We start from the raw sequence: 20,974 nt of genomic DNA, 5'->3' as shown, positions 1-20,974 counted from the left end.
ATAACACACTGTACATGTCCGCCTGTGGGGGACTTTTTGGCAAACAAAAATATTTCCTTAGGCCATATAACATACATATCATAATACGTGTTATTTGGTGTAATAACAAGAGAAGTAACTAATAATTGACAGATTATGTAATCTTATGCATTTATGGTAAACAAGACAAACACTCCTCTCTGGCTTCTTCTTCACGGTCAGAGCTATACCATATGTGTGCACACTGATTTCCTGCCAGGGAAACTTTTCTCAGACAATAAAAAACTTATCTTAATGTGTCCATGGAGCATATATTTGTCCAAGGCATTACAGAACATATTAAACAGTACGCCTCTCACTTTGGGTCACGCTCCGCACGTGATATCTTAATCCAAATTTCATTCAGTTTCTCCCTGAGGATTTTAAAGGAATAATATTTCTGGAGATTAAACAACACAGCAGGGGGGGCTTCTCATGCTGGACTGATTCTCTGAAAAACTGAATGTATGTCACGTTTAAAAACATGGAAACTTTATCCTTTAAAATCAAATACTGTGTGGAATCAGGGTGCTGACATTAAGGACACAATGTACCATACCGCAATGCTGGGAAAAATATCTAGGCGAGAGGTCAGCCTGTTTTTGTTGTCCCCGGCTTTGAGAGAAAACAGAGGTGTAAAATATTCTCACGCAGGTGATTTGGCATGAAAATCATCATAAAAGTCAGACACATGGGCTCAGACACATTTCCCTCATGCCTGCTCTCGACCTCCATGTGTCTTTGATTTATCTGGAGTTTCAAAGTTTCCTCGGTGCCCCCAAGTGCCGCAGAGGGGTATAAGTGCTACCATAAAGTACACACAGAGCATCTTAACATCTTGTTTTAATTTCACATGACATGATATGAGACAGGAATGTACCCCTCTTGATTTATTTCATTTTGAAGTTTTGCGTGCAGGTGGAGGACCCGGGGTAAGACACTGTGGTAGCTTTTGCTGCCCAGTTGTGCCACCAATGGGAGAGGGGGCTGTTTAACACACCCACACTACTCAGAAGATCTGTTTAAGATGCAGTGGTGGATGTTCCTATAGGCAACAGAGGCGGCCATGTAGGGTAACTTATAAAATATGATGTTGTTATAGATTTAACTACAAACATAATTAGCACTGGTGTCACAGTGATGCAGTGGTTAGCATTGTCGCCTCACAACAAGAGGGTTCCCGGTTCGAATCCAAGGTGGAGGATTTGAACCCCAGGGTGGGGATGCCCTTCTGTGCAGAGGTTGCATGTTCTCCTTGTGTCAGCATGGGTTTTCTCCGGGTACTCCAGCTTCCTCCCACAGTCCAAAGACATGCAGGTTAAGCCGTAGGTGTGAATGTGAGTGCGAATGGTTGTCTGTCTCTATGTGTCAGCCCTGTGATAGTCTGGTGACCTGTCCAGGGTGTACCCTGCCTGTCACCCAGTGTCAGCTGGGATAGGCTCCAGCCCCCCCGCAACCCCTAACAGGATAAGCGGTTACTGAAAATGAAAGAAACTTAGCACCTCAAAAATCTGCAACAGTAAAATTCTACTCACACATCAGTACATCAGTAGTAGGGGAGACCGGGGTTGGTTGGCACACAGCTATTTTCTGGTCTTTTGAAGGTCACACAACATAACATCAAAATGTTTACTTTTTTCACCTGCACTTATCTACTCTGTTAAAACACCTGAAAGTCATCAACTTTCTTTGTGAGGATGATATTTCAGTTTTATAGTCTAGAAAGTAAAAAAGTGGTCTGTGTACTAAACGTATGACAAAACTGTAATAGATAGAGATACTGGAAAAATGGTACTTGTGGTTATTGGACATGTGAATCAGCTACATTTTGATTTAAAATTTGAAAGTCTGATGAATGATGGTAGCTGCTAACTTAATTTCATGAGCAGGGTCAGTAGGCACATGTACCAAAGAATTGTAAAACTAAAACTTGTGACTGTAACTCTATTTTAAGTGATTAAAACTATTTTGAATGATTAAAAACAATGCTTATATTGTTATTTTATTATTATTTTGATTGGTCAATGGCCAAAGTAATCAGACATTCCTACTGATAAACTGCTTAAAAATATTCTTAGTTTCAAAAACGGGCACATACTCTGTTAAATGTTCATGTTTTCTGGTTCTTGTATGAATTAAATGTTCACATTGTTTCTATTAGTTACTTTATTTTATTGTAACTATTACATTTTAATATTGTGCCACCCAACCAGTGGCGTATGGCAGTTATGATGGGCCCGCTATTGCCTTGTCACATGATCAGAGACTTCACACTGGACAACATCAACATACATATGACCAAGCATATCTGTATATAACAAAAAATACCAAATAAAGTGAGAAAATATGAATTTAATTAAGCAATTTTAATTGTTTATTTATAGTTATGGAATAAGCATATCATTTTGTTATAGATGCTATTGACTGCTGTACAAAAATAAAAACAAACATAAAGGAGATGGGTTTGTCTTTTTCAAGGGTATATATATATATAGCAAATTGCACTGTCTTTAATTTAATAAGAGTTCTTCTTTGAACACAGGTATATTTTCAAGGTGGTAATCAGTCATAAGGACCCGTTCTCCACCCAACACATTATTAGTGCTGCTCATTAAAATATCCAAACATAAACTATGCTCAAGAAATACAGCAGAGAGCAAAGTGTGCCAACCAACCCTGATGTCCCAATCTCATAGTACAACCTGTATCAGTATTTCACAAGAGCCATTTCACTGTATTGAATATCTTGCATACTCTACATGTTCACTTGAGTACTATCGTCAATTCAAGACTTTAACTTTCATATTTTTGGCTTAAATGTCCACATTCATCCACATACATTCCTTCTTCTTAAAACATCTTAATATGAGAATATGGAAAAAACAATATAATATTGTCTGATGCAACTTTTATTGTAATTTATTTAAACCTAAAACTAATTGACAGCTGATAACTGACACTAATGACACCATTTAAATGAAAGTTAATGGGAGAGTCCCGTGTGCTGCAGCCCTCCTGTGGAGCAGATTGTGAATGATCCTTCCTCGATGATTCAGAGCTGCTGGGACAAAGTTTAACTCCGCCCCTTTACATCCAGCCAATCATGTGTGAATATTCAAATAAGCCACCCATAAAGATGACTTGGAGCGGCAACTGTGACAGACCATAAGAAACTTTACTCCCAAACCTCAACTCCTTTAAAATACATACAATTGGATTTACAACTGGTCTCCCGACATCCAGAATTTTTTTGAATCAGGATATTTTAGAAGAAAAAAAAAGCAAACTCTCCTCAATAACATGGGACAAGAAAATATCAGTTTTTTGTCTGTTTGGATAATTTTGGGACAAATCTTTGCAACCTTTTCGTCTGACCCTGAACTCACCACCACTGAGTTTGGTAAGAGCAGCCTCTCTGTGTGTCTTTTTATGACTTTTTTTTTTTTTTTTAGCAAGATAATATTTTTATGATTCATTTGCAGCTCTGTAACGAAGCAATCAAACGCGACTTAATTAATGCATGCTGTTCCGTGTTGACCGAGAGTAACCCCGTGAATCGCAGTTCAGGTCTGCAGGTCTGCATCATATTTCATACCATTCAGGTCCATGTGAGCATGAAGGAAAAGGGGGCTTTTGTCTGCAGGAAGAGCAGAGAAAAAGACATGTTAACAGTGAAAAGCAGATTATATTAAAATCTAATTAAACTGAATTAATTCGAGATTGAAATACAAAAACATACTAGTTTTATTAGTTTAATCAGAATCCTCTTTTTGTGACTTTTCTCCACTTTTTTCTCTATTTAGCCTTATTTGAGTTTTTAAAAAGACATATGAAGTTTATAACTGGGCTCAGTGTAAGAATCTAATGAGTTTACAGGTTTTTATCCATCTTTAATCAACGTGACTGAGCTGAATCTCCTCAGGAATTTCCGGCTCTTTACAATGTTTTGAGGTTTAATTCATTTTAATACTGGTAGAAATGCGGTGGAGACAAAAGGGGGCGACACTGCCATGCCCTATGCCTCTACCAGTTGTCTGACTCACACTGGTTTAATAGTGGTCACTTGATGTGACTGTGAGGAGCAGCAAGGTTTCGCAATTTGCATGAAAAAAAAGTGTTTATTTGTCATCTGGAGGTCAAAATGTGATAAAAAAAAAAAAATGACGCCTGATTTGTTGTACTGATGCACAGAGCTGGAATATGTAATAATAATGTTGTTAATACACCTTTTCCTGCTCCTCAAACTTGCTGTCATACCCTAATGAACCTTTGTGTGTGTGTTGTGACAGTGAACTCCACAGTCACCGCGACCCCCCTGCCAACCACTACAGAATGGATCACAGACTACACAGACATTTTGACCAAGTTCTCCGTGCGCTCTTCGGAGACCCCAGAAGATGACATGTGCTACCTTGTGCCCGGACAGCCAGAAAGCATCAAAGACTGTGAATTCAAGTCAGATGAGCAGACCTTCATCGTGATACACGGCTGGACGGTACGTCACACCAGATTTATTTCATCAGCATGCATCACTTTAGAAAGGTCTATCTTGTGGGTGCCTCATATGTTAAGTGTCTTGTGTAACATGCATGCAGGTAATGTGCAATGTTCTGTTTCGGAAAACTTCCCGTGCCCCTCTGGCTCTAAGTCTTGCCAACAAACTGGTCATAAATGTTGAGCCACGTCCAAACTGATGAGCATCTATACAATACTCAGAGCAGATCTGTTGAGAGCAGTGACTTGGCTCTGCACACAGTCCATGCATCTCCTCCTATAATGTGATTTAGAGCCAGTCATGCAACAAGATTCGAACCTGATGACACCTCGGCTTCTCTCCAACCACAGGACACATAATGAGGGCTCGGGCCGGAGTAAATCACGCCACCCTGCAGCTGACCTCAGAAATGTTTGTGACCGTGTATGTGTGTGTGTTACTCTAGGTGACGGGGATGTTCGAGAGCTGGGTGCCCAAGCTGGTGTCTGCTCTCTTCGAGCGTGTGCCCAGTGCCAATGTGATTGTGGTGGACTGGCTGACCCGTGCCAACCAGCACTACCCCACGTCCGCAGCCTACACCAAACTAGTGGGCCGTGATGTGGCCAAGTTTGTAACATGGATACAAGTGAGTGTTTTCATTGGACATCCTGACAGCTGGCCAACAGCTGGATCGTATTCCCCACGTCCTCTTTGTTAAAAAGTGGATGTGGCTGATTGATTTTAGGATCACCAAATTTTCACCGCGTTCAAAGTCAACCTGGCAGCAAAGAAATTAGAGCAGCCAACGAATCTGTGACAAATTTGTATCTGATGATGTAATGTTTTTGAACCCAGCGGCGCTCCTGCGGATATGTTTCCCTACTGGTTATGATTTTAAATGCCCTATAAAGGCTTTTTATGGCCGTGTCTGTGGCTCACAGCAGCCTCTCTTTAAAAGGCTCAGTATTTAGGGGAGCACAGCCTTTGTTTTAACAACTTCAAAGCCAAAAGGGGTTTTGGCATAAACACTTTAGATTGTTTGTCCTTTGCACATGTCACTTCCAAATTTAAAGCTTGCAAAATTTGGCCAAATTACACATACAATTCCCCGTCCCCCTTGGATCAGGTCCCAAACTCCATTATTAAGACTTAAACAGTATGCTGCAGTGCTCTGCCAGGTGCAGCCTACTATTAATCCATCCAGCAAGTGTGAGGGATTCATTTTAAACTGTTTAAAGGCATGTCAGCATGTTCTTCTGGCACATCCAATCCATCACTTCCCTTTCAGAAAGAGGCGCAGTTGCCCTGGGAGAACGTTCATCTGCTGGGCTACAGCCTCGGAGCACATGTGGCTGGGATTGCTGGACACCTCACCGACCATAAAATCAGCAGGATCACAGGTGGGAACATTAACTTGGATCATCATCATATACTTACATTACATAACGATAAACTGTATGAGCACTGATGCATTATTTGAAAGTACATAAATACATTTATGAGCATGTGTATGGTGTTTAGGCTGCAAGCATTTTGGTAGACACTTTAAATGTCTTAATTTAGTCTCTGAGCCAATGAATGTATGCGTGCAGACACACCATACCATACTGTAGTGTAATATATACGCCCTGCTCATAAAAACAACACAGCACACCAGTGAAATATAATCTGCTGGCCATTACATTCCAGGACTGTATTGTATGTGTGCACGTAGCCAGTTGGTGCCGTGTTTGTCAGAACCTTATCGAGCTCTGAAATCTGTCGATCTGCTTAGAATAATGGTATGTTTACTGTGAGGCCGTGACGAACCCATAATCACTACTTCACATGGTTCTGAGCTGAAGTACTTCTGCCAAAATGTGACACAGAGAAAAGAGACCAAATGAAACACATACTCAAATGTTAGAAATGACCATTCAAGAGACAGAAGTTTATTATTCACCAGAAGTATGGACGAGAGTCAGACCCGAGTCAAAAATTTGATGACTTTTGGGGCGTCGGTGGCTTAGTGGTAGAGCAGGCACCCCATGTAAAAGGCTGTTTCCACAGTGCCCTGGGTTCGAGTCCAGCCTGTGGCCCTTTGCTGCATGTTATCCCCCCTCTCTCTCTCCCCTTCACACTTAACTATCCTGTCCATTAAAGGCAAAAAATGCCCCAAAAATATCTTTAAAAATTTTTTGATTACTTTGGACTCAACTTGACAAAATCAAAAAAAGATTTGCAACTTGACCAATGACTCCTGACTTCCCTTGGACTTGAGCCTTTTGACTTTAAAATACCTGATACCTTCCCCCAGGCCCAAAGGTTAAGAGGTTAAAAATGTAAACTTGTCCCTTGAATCATTTAATACCCCATAATTTCCTGGTTCAGCTAACATTAGCAAGTCAACATTTAATCGTCCAGATCCACTTTGTTTGAACCAATCAGAGAACATTCAAAACGCAAAAACCACCAACTTTGTTCAACATGTGAAGTTGCACCAAGAACGGCAAGCTGAGGCTAATACTAGCATAGTTAGCAAGCTAATGCTTGGCTAACATTAGCTTAACAACTAAATAACTTTTTAAAAAACTTGCTGTGATTTAAAAAAAATGTTATATGTTATTATCGCACTGTATTTGTTGAAGAGCATGTTATGACCAGGCAGCAACCTCCAAGGCTGAAAAATTAAGCCAAAGTGAAAGTGCCAAAAACTGCAGTTCATCAAATGGCCACTTGAGGCTGGCTCCAAAAGCGAGTAAGTCCCCATAGACCCCCGTGTTAAAATGCCTGACTTTACAGCAGCAAAACATGTTTACAACCTGGTACAAAAACTGTTTCAGTCTATATAGTTAATTTCAACATTCATGACAACTGCAGGGGGTGATTTTTTTTAAAACTCACCTGTTTATTTTTGGTTAGTCCAAAATTTACGTATATTTACGGGCTTTGCTGCTTGAGTGACAGGCTGTCTGCGAGTCGCTGCTGCACTCTGTGAGCCAGATCCACCCCTTGCTCCTTCACAGCTCCAGCGTCTTACCCACATATGGTCACCTCTGGCTCCAAAAAAACAAGATGTCAACACCTGGAACTTAAGGCTTCAAAACAAGTCCACAAACCAATGGGTGACGTCACAGAAGCCCAAAGTTTAGGAGTTTAGACTTGACTTGGGACTTGTTAGTCTTGACTCAGGACTTGAGTGCAAAGACCTGAGACTTTTTGTGACTTGGAAAACAATAACTTAGTCCCATCTCTGTTGTCCACCGACTCACTCTTTTTGTTGCACAGTCAGCACAAACACATTCTTCCCAAACAGCTGAATTTACCTTTGCCTCACTCTCCCTTCCTCTAGGTCTGGATCCTGCTGGTCCCACCTTTGAATACGCAGACAACCAGAACACCCTGTCCAAAGATGACGCCCAGTTTGTTGATGTCCTGCACACCAACACCAGGGGCTCCCCTGACCGCAGCATCGGCATCCAGAGACCCGTGGGCCACATCGACATTTACCCCAACGGAGGCACTTTCCAGCCGGGCTGTGACATCCAGAACACATTGCTGGGGATCGCACTGGGAGGCATCAAGGGCCTCCAGAGTATGTACTCCAAATACCTCTCGCTATTTGTTCCTGCTCGCGATGACGCTTTGGGTTAGGTTTCAGTGTATATACTGTAAACTAAACTTCAACTAGATGACCTCGTGCCATGTTGGCATGCATCCGCCCTTATTATTAGACTCCAGTGGCCAGTAATGCGCTCTGAGTGATTTCATACACAGTTTATGCTCTTGGATTTATATCATGTATTTTGGAATGTGCAATAGCTTTTGTGCAAGTGATAATAGCTAGCAATCTTCTTTTTGGAAGAACAACAGTGTTGAAAACAGTCAAGATAGGCTTATGTAACTTTACATGGTGTAAACAGACGCTTTGCCTCCATAAAAGCTATAATTAAAATATGCTTGCCTCCAGTCACAACAGCCACAGATTGAGAGTATATCTGCCAGATGCTATAAGAGTTTTAACCAAGCAAAGCAGAACTAAGTGAGAAATGCCATCTGTGTCAACGCTGACATGTCAAGAGTCGTAAAAGCAACACATGTGGAAGACATTTTCTCGGTTGCATGATGTTAATCTGAGAAGAGACACCAAGGTTTCACAGCTTCCGTACTCTCTGTGCCACAGATATGGACCAGCTCGTCAAATGTTCCCATGAGCGCTCCATCCACCTGTTCATCGACTCCCTGCTGAACATCCAGCAGCAGAGCCTGGCCTACCGCTGCAACTCCAAAGAGACCTTCAGCAAGGGTATGTGCCTCAGCTGCAGGAGGAACCGCTGCAACAAGATCGGCTACAACATCAACAAGGTCCGTCCGACCCGCAGTGTCAAGATGTACCTGAAGACTCGTGAAGTGATGCCTTACAAAGGTAAACACTGGTTTTGTGTTCTCCTCTGTGTCAGAAACCAAAAGAAATACTATTACAGAAAAGTCTGGCTGGGTTTATGTACTTTACAGAGGATTAGTGGGAGTTGAGTTAATTGATGCACATACCATAACTGGAGTAATCCTCAGCGTGTGAGCTGTTGTTGTTAAATGTACTTAGTGTGGATGTAGCTGCCTGGAGCTGGAATTAATATTGGTACACACTGCACTACACACACTCTGACAGTAATGCAGGCAGACATGTTCAACAAGTAGCAAGCATTCAGGGGGTCACATGAAGAAGAGGTCATGGGTATTTTAGTGGCGTGGGTGATGCCTAGTAATGCGACACTGCTGCATGTGATGGACTATCAATGGAAAAGTTAATTTAAGAATTTGGCACAAGTCAGCAGTATTTTTGTGCAAATATAGGCATGTTTAGTAAATAGTTTTAAACTTATGAATATATATAAGGGTGTGTGAATGTGACCAGGATTTAGAGCACAATTAGCAGCGTTACAGTCACATGGAGACAAAGAAAGGTTACATCAGAGCTTTTAAAGTATTAAACCAACTTTAAGTAGTGGTATGAGCCGACTGCTGAGAATACGTCAAGCTCTGAGAGTGTCTCTAGTGTTAACAGTCTGTTTCCTCTCTCGTAGTTTTCCACTATCAAGTGAAGGTGCATTTCTTCAGTAAGGACCGACTGAGCTTCACCGAGCAGCCGATGAAGATTTCTCTGCATGGAATGCTCGGAGTGAAGGAGGACATTCCCTTCGTCCTGTACGTACACCAAACAGAGCAACTTTTCAACATCCTTAACAGTGTTTCCAACTATCCTGACTCTAAAGACCATAAACACACGCGTGCACACCCTCATACACACACACCCGTAGAAGACAGCTGCCGACCTTTGAACGTTCCTCTTCCTTTCACCCCGCAGGCCCGTCCTGGATGGTAACACCACTTTGTCCTTCCTTATCACCACCGATGTGGACGTCGGAGACCTGATGATTGTGAAGCTGCGCTGGGAGAAGGATGCACTCATCAGCTGGTCAGACTGGTGGGGTAGCAGCAGGTTCCACATCCGAAAACTGCGCATCAAGTCCGGGGAGACCCAGTCCAAGTAAGTTCTTGGTCACCATCACAAAGATGTGTTTATCTAGAAGAAACTAGAAAAGATTCAGTGACACTTTGGTATTTTATTGTACTCTAATTTATTAATTTAGTTTTACTTTAAAATGTTTTTTTTCTCCGTGTGATTTCAGAGTGATCTTTAGTTCAAAGGACGGAGAGTTTGCCTACCTCGTCAGGGGCGGAGAAGAGGCGGTCTTTGTCAGGTCAAAGGAAGACAACATGAGCCGTAAAGAGAAACTGTAAGTTGAGGAGCCTGTTTTTTTTTAAATGTCATTTATCAATTGATGCTTCAAACTCCAGTTTTGTCAGAAGTGGAAGCTCTTCTGCTTAAACAATTGTTTTTCCTTCCCTCCAGGCTGCACAAGCTGAAGATGCAGGGCACTCTTTACGGGCAGAACGACTCTTGAAGTTGCACTTGAGCACACACTATGCACAGCATCCATCCCCACACACATAGCCAAAGACGGAAAGCACACAGCAACACTGGGAAAGCCTTTGCAAGTAACTGGACATATACCGAACGCTGCATTTCTTTCTGTTTTTTCTTCCTGTTGCGCCTCATGACTTCATCTCCCAGTGCAACCAATACAACCTCGTCCACAGTGCTGGAAAGCGGTTTTCTCACTCAAGATCCCTCCTGTCTCTTTTCGCATGTTCTGCTGCTGAAACATGTTACTGGCGTCTTTGTGATCACGTGCTGACCTTTGACAAATGTACACCTTCAGTAACTTTTGCTGCATATATTTGTAATCATTTCATGCTTTTGTAGCCTACATGTATTGTTTATACTGATTTTGATGTATTCTGAGCCCCTGAAGTGGTGTGTTTGCTTTGCCTTTGTGAACTTGAATTATTGTATAAATGATTCAGAGTGATAGGCACATTTTAGGCACATCTTTCTATTTTATTTTTTAAATGTGCAAAATGAAAATTTTGTCCCTAATGTTTGTCTTCACTGAACCACTAATTGCCAACAATTGACAGGGACCAAAGAAGTATTTACTGTCTACTGAACGCAGAATCACAGCAGTCTTTGTAAATTACTTTTAAAAATTAGTATTATATATATATATTTTTATTGAATATGAGTGATGTGTTAATATCTGATCTCTTGGAGCCTTGCTTTGTCTTTGATTGTGTTTTGGTTATTGTGTCACTGGTCACTTTAAAACGGCTCTCAGTCCCCTTCAGCCATTTAATTGTTACGGTCATTGAGATTATGGTCCAACAGGGATATGCATTTTAAAGTTTGGCTAATTTGTTTTTTTTTTCATGAACTGTACTGAGGTCACTTGTAAATCCAGTATTGGCTATGTGTTCCTTAATTACTTCATGAATGGGTCAACATTGCCTCACCTGCAACAGTTTACCTCATTGACTAAGCTCCGTCTACAACATGCCCTTATTTTGAAAGGTCAACTGTTACAAATTTGCTGACAATAAACATGCAAGCCTTGGTAATTTGTGATGGACTGGCCTACATGATAGCCATAATACATCTCAGAAACAATTCGTGTTGTATTTATTGAATGTACATTTATATATTTGTATATTAAGCTGTAATATGTTTTGGCGGGCTTCCACTGTCGTCTGTATTTTTATAAATGAAGCGTTTTGTGATTTTATGCACCAGGCTTTGGAGAGATCGATCAAATTGGTCTTCATGCCGGCTGTTCAGAGCATTTGTGAACTGAAATGCAGTGCACTGTATAAATAAAGAGCCCAGGATGGTTTAATAAAGAGATAAACCACGTATTCCTGACTGCTCCAGTTGCTTTTAGATTAAATCATCAAAAAAATGTGGACCTGCATTGGAGATAAAGTTGTCACTCACCATGTCATGGATGAGAAAAACTGGCAGGTACATGTCCAAACATGGCCAAGAACTTCTACTTCAATCAGATCTTAAACATCTGCCTGGTAGCAGCTAATAGATTTTAAAAGCAGCTGAAAATATCTTTAAATATCAGCAATGACAGATGATCCCTCTGAGGGATCCACCTGCAGGCTGACAGCTCCTTGATTGAGGCTGACAAACTGGTAATTCTTCTACCAAAAGTATGACACACTTCAACATGGAAGATCATTTTAAATTATAAAAGACATTTCTCCTTATTATACCAGTGTTAGTCATCAAAAACATTTTTGTATGTTTATTGAAGCAAAAATTCACTCTGCTTCATGGTTGCCCCTTATGTCAACTAACCGCAGTAAACATATACATTATACTGTGTATGTTTAATTATGATTCTGATTTATATGTATGAAGTTGTATTTATTTGCACCAGGCGTGATTCCAGCTCCTGTAAAGAGAGCATGAATCACAAATAACAAAAACCCATGCTGAGCTGCTTGAGTTAAAGGCACCCTGTGGAGTATTTTTATTGTGAATGCACACATTTTGATTTGCATCCAATGTTTCTCCCCTGAACACAATGTACAGAGTGTATCCTCATGGTCTGAAACATGATCAGTGCATTTATTTCCTCAGACAACATGCCCAAAGACTTTTTTTTTAACGTATTGTTCACTTTTCACGCTCATATTTGTCTTTTTTTCTGCATTCCCATTTAACGGTAATAATAATAATACATTTTATTTAGAGGTGCCTTTCAGAGCACTCAAGGACCCCTTAAAAGACACAACTAAAAAAATCATAAGCAGCATTGCATCCAAAGATCATTTTCTATGTTCGAGCCATTTATGGGCATGAACCCCCACAGCGCTCAGGTGAGGTCAGGGCTTTACAAAAAAAAGGTAGTAATCACATGCCAGACCGTAAGCAGCGGGCAGCCAAGAGACACAGTGTTACAAAAATGCAAATATAGCGAGGCGTAGCGCCAAATAAGGGTGAATCTGGGGTTGGCTTTTACTTTCACTTTTGCTGGCAAACGTGTTTGCAAACAGTAATCTCACCAGTGTCATGGTTTTAGGGCTGCCAGTTTCAGCTGGTTCCAGTTCCAATATTTTCTGACTGTTGGATGGACTTGATGGCAGAAGCCCGGTCACCTCTAGTTACCAGCCTTGATCTAGGGACGGCTAGTGAGGGTACGGTTGAGGATCTTAGATCATGACTTGGAGCATAGGTCGTCAGAAGCTCAGCTATACAACTCGGCGCTAAACCATGTTGAGCTTTAAAAGTTATTAAAAGAATCTTGAAATCAATTCTTAAGTTAACTGGCAACCATTGGGGGGAGGCCAGAATCAGGGGTGATATGTGACCTACAATTTGTCCCAGTTAAAATACGAACTGCGCTCGCTGAAACCGAGCTACTGGAGATTTAGTGAAGCATGTAAACAGTACATTGCAGTAGTCGAGGCGAGAATATAAATGGGTGAACAAGTTTTTCTAGGTCAGAAAAGACACGGCTGATTTGATTTTGACAATATTTCTTAGGTGGAAGTTTTAGGATTTAGTGAGATTATTGACATGTGGTCCAAAGTTCAACTGAGAATCAAAAGTGATGCCTCACTTTCTTGCTGTAGATTTTATAATAGTTGCCAGAGCACCAACAAAGGGTTGTAATTTCCTTGCTAAGAGTTCAGGGCCAAAGATAATTACTTCTGTCAATAGCGGTGAAGCACTCCATTAAAGTGCTCAAACAGTTAACATTATCTGTCTTAAAGGACAGGTAGATTTGGGTGTCATCAGCATACAAGTGGTAGGATACCCCATTGATACCCCATCTTGGCTGCCTGTTGCTTACGGTCTGGCACCTGGTTGCTACCTTTTGATAAAGTGTCTATCCCCACTTTTTTTTTAGGAAAATCCTGCATAATGTATCTTTAATTTGGCACACATCTGCCTAGTCCTTAACGCAGGGGTGTCAAACTCATTTTAGTTCACGGGCCATGTATAGTCCGATTTGATCGCAGCTGTTCTATAAATAACAAAAGTACATTTCAAAATGCTAATCCATTTACAAAACAGAAGACGAACCACCTGTGATGTCTTCAGAAGAATACACGCAATCTCATTAATATCTCTGTTTTTCTACATTCAGTCAGTCGACTACTCACTATCATTACGTGCATTTATCTATACATTCCCACTCCTGTGTCATGATTCTGACATCACCACACCAAACTAAAGTGAAAGAAAAGAACCGTAAAAGGCCTCTGAAGCAGCATGTTACAAGAAGAAAGCTACTCAGTATTTAACTTGCTCCTGAAACCTGGCACCTCTTAGCCTCCACAAATGCATCACTATTAGGTGTGTTTGACACCCCTACCTTAAGGGATGAATGTGCTGGCAGCTTTTGAGGTCAGTTGACCCCTAAAATCTAATCTCAGAAAATGATCAGTTCCCAACAAGTGTTACCCACTTTAGGATTATGCCACCAATAGCAGGAGCCTGAGTGCAAACTACAGCTGAAACTGATGAGCTGAATCTGAAGCCCAAACTGCACAACAACACTATCTTTTTTTGGACTACATCTGACTTTAATGTGTTTAATTTATTAGGGCTCCGTTTATACCAGTCGGGGCAGATGGTGAAACTTTCATCACACACAGGTGGAGAGTCTAATTTTAACTGGTATGATATTTTTATTAACAGTACAGCCTTTTGCCTGACGCTTAAGTCACAACAAACATCTCGGTAACTGCACTTTAGAATCTTACAGGACGTGAACACCACTCTCTCAGGTGAAGGTCAGTGTTTGTTGGACCCATCCATCAAGTCTCCCACCTGCCCAGTCAGACTTTTGCTGCCTTAACTTTTGTCCTTATCCCAGTGCGTTTCCCTCTGACCCCGCTGGGCGCCATTAAACCATAACGGCAACCGGCCCTGTATCACGCTGACGTTAAAGTATGCCTTTTTTTTGTTGGTTTCTAACACCGCAAGTCACTGCCCAAGCGCCAGATTTTGATGACTTCGGAGTGACACCAGGCTCTTTAAGTTGTATCTTATCATAGTCTGTGCCTTTCCTTCATTCCTCATGTGTCAGCTGTTTTCCCCCTCCCCTTTGTTTCTTGTGGTTCCTTGTTTGTCTCTCTGTGTCTGGGTGTGGCTCATCAGTCCTGCTGCCAATCTGCCTGATCACCTGAAAGCCATCCACTAATCAACTCCAGCAGTACAAATACCCCGGCTCTGTAGTTCGGTCACCGCCAGATTGTTCAGTCTGCCTTGTGGTACTACCTGTTGCTGATTGCTTTTTTCCCCTCTTGGATTTTTGGCTTAAAACTGTCTTTTTCTGCCTCAGATCAACACTTACTGGGTACCTGTGTGCCTGCCACTCCAGCCTGCCACCTGTTTCCAGCCTTACTCTGCCTGCCTGCCCTGTTTCTCCTGAGAGCCCAGCTTCAACCCAAGATATCCATTCCACTTAAAACTGAACAGCTGTCTGGGTCTCACTTTTGGGTCCAGTTCTCTCCATTTCATACAACATTATCTATCTTTAAACAATTACATTTTCTCGGGACACAGTAGCTCAATACAAGTCAATACAACAGGGCAGTAATTATGATATGTAGTTGGGGCGACACATCTCCCCCACTGGTCAAATATGCTAAACATGCCCCCAATTCAAGTTTTTTCCCTCTGTTGTCATGTACACACAGGCCGGAAATACACACACATGCGCAAACAGGACCTATACATGCATTAAATGGAGAGGGGGCTGCCTCAGACGGGCATGTCAAGCAGTTGGGGGTTCAGTGCCTTGATCAAGGGCTCCACCAGTGCCCAGGAGGCCGACTGGCACCTCTCCAGCAACCAGTCCATGCTCCATACAGGGACTTGAACCAGCGACCCTCCGGTTCCCAAGCCAAGTCCCGATGGACTGAGCCACTGCCACAACCTTTAAGCACATCGTCATGACCCAAAGCATATAGCTACAACAGATGTGTTTTGGGCTTTGAGCCCAAACACGAGTAACCTACATCTTGCTCTCTGTTTCTTAGCACATCCTGCCTATAGGAGGACTGCCTATCACTAAGAGACACTGAGTTCTTGGCTATACCAACAATATAGGGAGGTCACTCATCAAGACATCACTCTGCAGTGCCCCACGTGGTGAAAAGCCTTTATGTGTCTTAAAATAGGTTGTTATTGATATCGTAGCACTGAACTATCTTCCCCTCATGGCTTACAACCGTGCTAACAGTTGTGCTCGTCACACATGAAGGTCATTGTCGATTAGTCAACATCTGAAGCCAGTTAAAGCCCACATCCAACATGTTTTAATAGTACAGGATTAGAGCTGGTTGTTATTACTAAGCCAGCTTTGCTTAAAATGCAAAACATATTACCTAACACTGCACAACCCACAGTATGAGTAAGAGACAAAAATTATATCTCTGATTCCTTGAGTTTGTGGGTTACTTCCTCTGAAAGAGATTTCCCCTCAACTGTGATTTGAGCAACATTTGGGATCTGGACAAAGTTAAAGAAGTAAAAACTGTATGATTGATAACTCATGCTGGTGTCCCTTTTTATTTTTGATTATTCTGGTTGACACTTCAAAGTCCAACTGCTAGTCAGATGAGGACTGTTATGATGTTCTTTTTTCCAGTGACAAAATGTTCCTTTGACTTAAAAACACTTTCCCAAAATTGGGAAACAGTCTTAGCTGAGAGAGAGATGTCACTAAAAGGAGTAAAAGTCTAAGAGATCAGCATCTGAACATATTTGTGAAGTATATCTGATGCTAATAACACAAGCAGGAAAAAAAAATGTTAAATTTGACCCTGCAGCTGCTGACAGCTGGTGCAACACTGTGATATAGTTACATCTCTGTAATAACAATGCCCTGTAATACTGAATGCAAGCATCGGCATCATATTGCCCTGGAAACATTTGTGTTAAATACAAACTTTAGGGCTTCCACAACATCTCTGATACACTGTGGAAACGTTGTCTCGTGACTTTGTATTGTTGGTAGACATCTGTTGTTGAAGCCATGAAGCTGACTTTTAAAACCTGTCCAGTGGCCTGCACAGACATACAGCCTGGCTCTTTACTGACCCACCATGTTTGTTTTGGACCAGTGGAATACACCACAGAGTCTTGTATTTGCACATCATGTGATTGTGTGGCATTCCCAGAAATCAGCTTGGGAAAATAAATCCAAGAAGTACAAATTAAAAACATTTTGTTGTCTCCAAACTTTGTGGAAGAGTTACTGCTTGTCCACTCTCCCTTTCTGCTGGCACCAACAAATCTCTGCTGTGAAGGTTTAGATGGATGTCTGATTTGCTCTGCTCTTCATCACCTCCCCGTCGCCATGACTGAGTCTTTCCCCTTCACAGAGACCAGGACAACAGTATCAGAGGGAATAAAAATGCAGGGACTGCTTTTCGAAGAAAATGTCGTCATGTTCATAGAAGCAAAACAGCTCATGGAGCCAGCTGCTCTCTGTTGGAGCAAAGTCTTGTGTGTTTTGTGTGTGTGTGTGTGTGTGTGTGTGTGTGTGTGTGTTACACTGTATGGACTACACCTCTTGCCACAGAACAACACTGAATTAAACTCCATTGTTTTTGCAGGTTTCACACCTTTGTTTTCGGTTGAACAAAGGCTCCTGACTCAGGGTTTTTACAGATAGCTTCAGGTTAGTTAAAAGAATGTTAATAGTGTGAAGACTTGTCCCCACACGCAGACCACCAGGGCCTGACTGGCCAAAACAGCAGCTCATTTTAATCCAATAAGAGGCGGCTTCAGGTGCTGCAAACCTGTTTGACTGGATGAAAGTGGAAGGATGTCAGTCATGAATAAGTCCAACTGTCATTAGTTTAACAGCACTTAAAACAGGATCCTTTTTTTTTTTTTTTAAAAAAAAAAAAGGCAGCCTTATATACTATGTAAGCCGGTGTTGTGGTACTCGAAATCAGTCTTAATCTCAAGACTGCTTTTAAAAAGTCCCGTATTGGAATCAACCACATTTATTTTGCTCTGTTTTGTCTCGGCCTCAGACAACGATTACTGAGGTTTTTATTCTAAGACTGGTCAAGACCACAACTGCAGTTTGCACTAAATTGCCTGTGCATTTTCCGATCTATTCCTGAACACCATGATTGTATGGAAAACTTCCTGCTTCAAATACAGTAAATAACTTTACCCATTTCTAATTTGAAATTTTTGTTACCGCTGTCACCCCTCCCCACTCCCCTTCACTTCTTGGTCTTGGTCTCATCCCCGCCTTGCTACACTTTGGTCTTGGCCATGACTTGGTCTCAGTTTTTGAGACCGACAGCGAGTTAACAATTAGATGGAAATCTTTATTTCTGCAACAGGGCTGTTATTGTTAGAGTTACATCTGAAAGATCTGGGTAAAAATCTGTGACGCTGTAGCTGAAATGGTCACAATGACAATGCTAACATGCTGATGTTGAGCAGGTACCATGGTTACCATGATCTTAGGGTGCGTTCCAGATCGCATACCTTTGCTTTTTACTTTTAGTAGGTCCTGCAGCTTCCCTTAAAAGTATGTACTGTTGCATGCAGTATGCACACAATCGGGATGTACTACTTTCTCATAACATTACGCCCTGACCTTGGACCATCTTGCTTTTATATCCATTACCATGGACACAGAACAAATGCCACATACTGAGTTCGCCAGAGACGAAGATCAACCCGGAGAGCTTTGCAGTTGTTACTTTGCAACGTATGTAGTTTAACTTTAAAATTATAACTGCACAGATTGTGGATTTTAACATATTATATTTGCAACAATAAAATTACATCTGCAGTTCTCTCTCGTGTTATGTGCTGCTGTTGTTTGTAATATTTAGGATTTTTTCGTTCACTTAAACAATTAATATTCCTATGATTACTGTTCGGCTGGTTCATCAGTTACTTAAACGCACTCTCGTCCGTCATTGTGACTTCTGGCAGCTGTCAATCAGCTGTCAAACAGCTGTCAGTGAGCTGTCAAGCTGTCATCTGATTGTAGCTCAGTTGATGTGATGTATCGGCCACTGCGCAGAGGATTGTGGGTCAGAATAGCCAGAAAAGCATGCTGGCATGCATACTGCAAAATCGAACTAGATGTAGTAGAATATCCTGGTATTTTTGGCACACTGCATTTAACATACTATATATTGGGACAACCTAAATCATTCCCTGGCATACTAAATAATATGGTAATATGGGGATTGGAACACACAGATCATCTCTGTTTAGCACATTAGCACGCTAATTAGTACTAAACACAAAGTACAGCTGAGGTTGATGGGAATGTTATTACTGTAGGTTCATAAGTCAAAGTATTGGACAAAGTCAAATGCTGACCTACTGGTGGCGCTAGAGGAGAAGTCAGGGGAACTCCAAAGTGAGTAGGGTTCATCCTCTGGGGACCATAAAGGTCAGTTCAGAATTTCATGGTATATATTCTAGTCTGGACTAAAGTGTGGACAAACTGTAGCTAAAAATGGATTTAATTATTTTAGAAATCTTCTCTGTAAAGACTCTCAATGTATAGTAATAAATTAGAATCAGAATAAGATGTATTACAAACTCTTCAACCATCACTTCATCGGCCTCCTGCCCAGTTTGCCTTGGCATCTCAAGCCAGAGTTTTGGGCAACAAATCAGCTGCTGTGAAGCCAACTATTCTTGCCCGAACTTTAGCACATAATCCCCGGCTGGCATGTAACAACATTTGTACCCAGTTAGTGAGTGAAAGGCTTTATGCAATAGGTCAAAGGTCAGAGTTTTGAAGTAATGGAAACTTAGAACTTTGGCTTTGATGATAGCAAATTGAAACACACACACTGTCCAAATGTTGCTGAGGCTTGATAATGTTGTTTGAGTTTGCCAAGATGTCACTATGCCAAGAGTCTGAGTGCTGGAACCTCATTTAAGGAGGTGACTTTTATATTAATCATAATATAATACATTACTAATATGTTCTAAGTATCACCATTTATGAATATTAGACTTATAAGGATCAAATAGTTGCATAAATCCTTCATATATATATTAGATAAAAGTCAACGCCATGTCTTTAAAAACCTGCATGTAAAGAACTGTATAAAGCATTTTGTGTAAAAAATCTAATAAGTTGCCTCAAGTGATGTCACTTGAGTCGGCTGAGGCTGAAGAGATTAAAATGAAAAGAAAAACAGAGGTCTGGAGTTAGAAAAAAATTAGCTTACCTTTGTAGATTGCTCCTCATCCCTGCTGGAGGCTAGCAGCTCGAGGTTGTAGTTGCTACAAGCATAAAAACACCCAAAACTCCAACCGAACTGTCAGTGTGCGTGAGTTGCATTGCGGTTAATGTAAGCGCAATGTTTTTTTTAAAAGGACAAAGAATAGGCCTTTCCCAAACCGCACCCTCCCACCCCATCACGGAGTGTAACTCCATTTGAAGTCACCTTCACAGCTGAATGAAGCACCCCTCATTAAGGTGCAGGACAGGGGTCGACAACCTTTGCTATCAAAAGAGCCAGTTTTAGTTGGCTTTGGATGGCACTGAATGTGGATGACCCTTCACGTGAACACGTAAACAGAGTGTAAGTGGGTAGGGAGATGATGTAGGGGGAAAGACACTACATGTGGATTAAAAAAAAAAGATGATATCTCTGGTTCTGGTGCATCCATTTAAGGTTAAGGGAGTTAAGGGAGTGTAATGCTAAATCTGTAAAATCCTCTTCTGATAACCTATAATGCAAATTACTGACTGCATTTTTGAACAACAGAAAGACCTATGTAGTATCTGATGCCTGCAAGCTTTCACCTCATTAAAAGTAACACTGCCTGCTGCAGGTTTGTGCCTCCTCTGTATTCTCTCTCTCATATGAGCTCTCTGATGCCATGACAACAGCAGATCAGTGCAAAGGGGCCCCAAAATGCCCTTAAGAGGCCCCTTATGTCCAGCCAAGCTGCCTGCATCCCAGAATGTCAGGGTGAGGCAGCCATGTAGGTAACCGGTGATGTATATTCTAAGTTTGTCCACTTCGGTGCACAACAGAAGCTCATCTCCTGAAAAACAGTCATGACCT

The 20,974-nt window shown here is 41.5% G+C and overlaps 1 protein-coding gene across 1 annotated transcript; it reads left to right on the top strand.

Moving 5' to 3' along the window:
• Nucleotides 1–3,174: 3,174 nt before the first annotated feature.
• Nucleotides 3,175–11,785, top strand: lpl (lipoprotein lipase). Its single transcript, XM_049587374.1, has 10 exons — nucleotides 3,175–3,418; nucleotides 4,308–4,513; nucleotides 4,959–5,138; nucleotides 5,781–5,892; nucleotides 7,824–8,066; nucleotides 8,655–8,897; nucleotides 9,556–9,676; nucleotides 9,837–10,019; nucleotides 10,162–10,269; nucleotides 10,386–11,785. Exons 1-10 carry the CDS (start codon nucleotides 3,319–3,321, stop codon nucleotides 10,435–10,437), a joined length of 1,548 nt encoding a protein of 515 aa, XP_049443331.1. The 5' UTR covers nucleotides 3,175–3,318; the 3' UTR covers nucleotides 10,438–11,785.
• Nucleotides 11,786–20,974: the final 9,189 nt, after the last annotated feature.

The sequence above is a fragment of the Epinephelus fuscoguttatus genome, linkage group LG10 (assembly GCF_011397635.1).
Source record: "Epinephelus fuscoguttatus linkage group LG10, E.fuscoguttatus.final_Chr_v1".
NCBI lineage: Eukaryota > Metazoa > Chordata > Actinopteri > Perciformes > Serranidae > Epinephelus > Epinephelus fuscoguttatus.
This window is presented reverse-complemented; position numbering and strand designations above follow the sequence as displayed.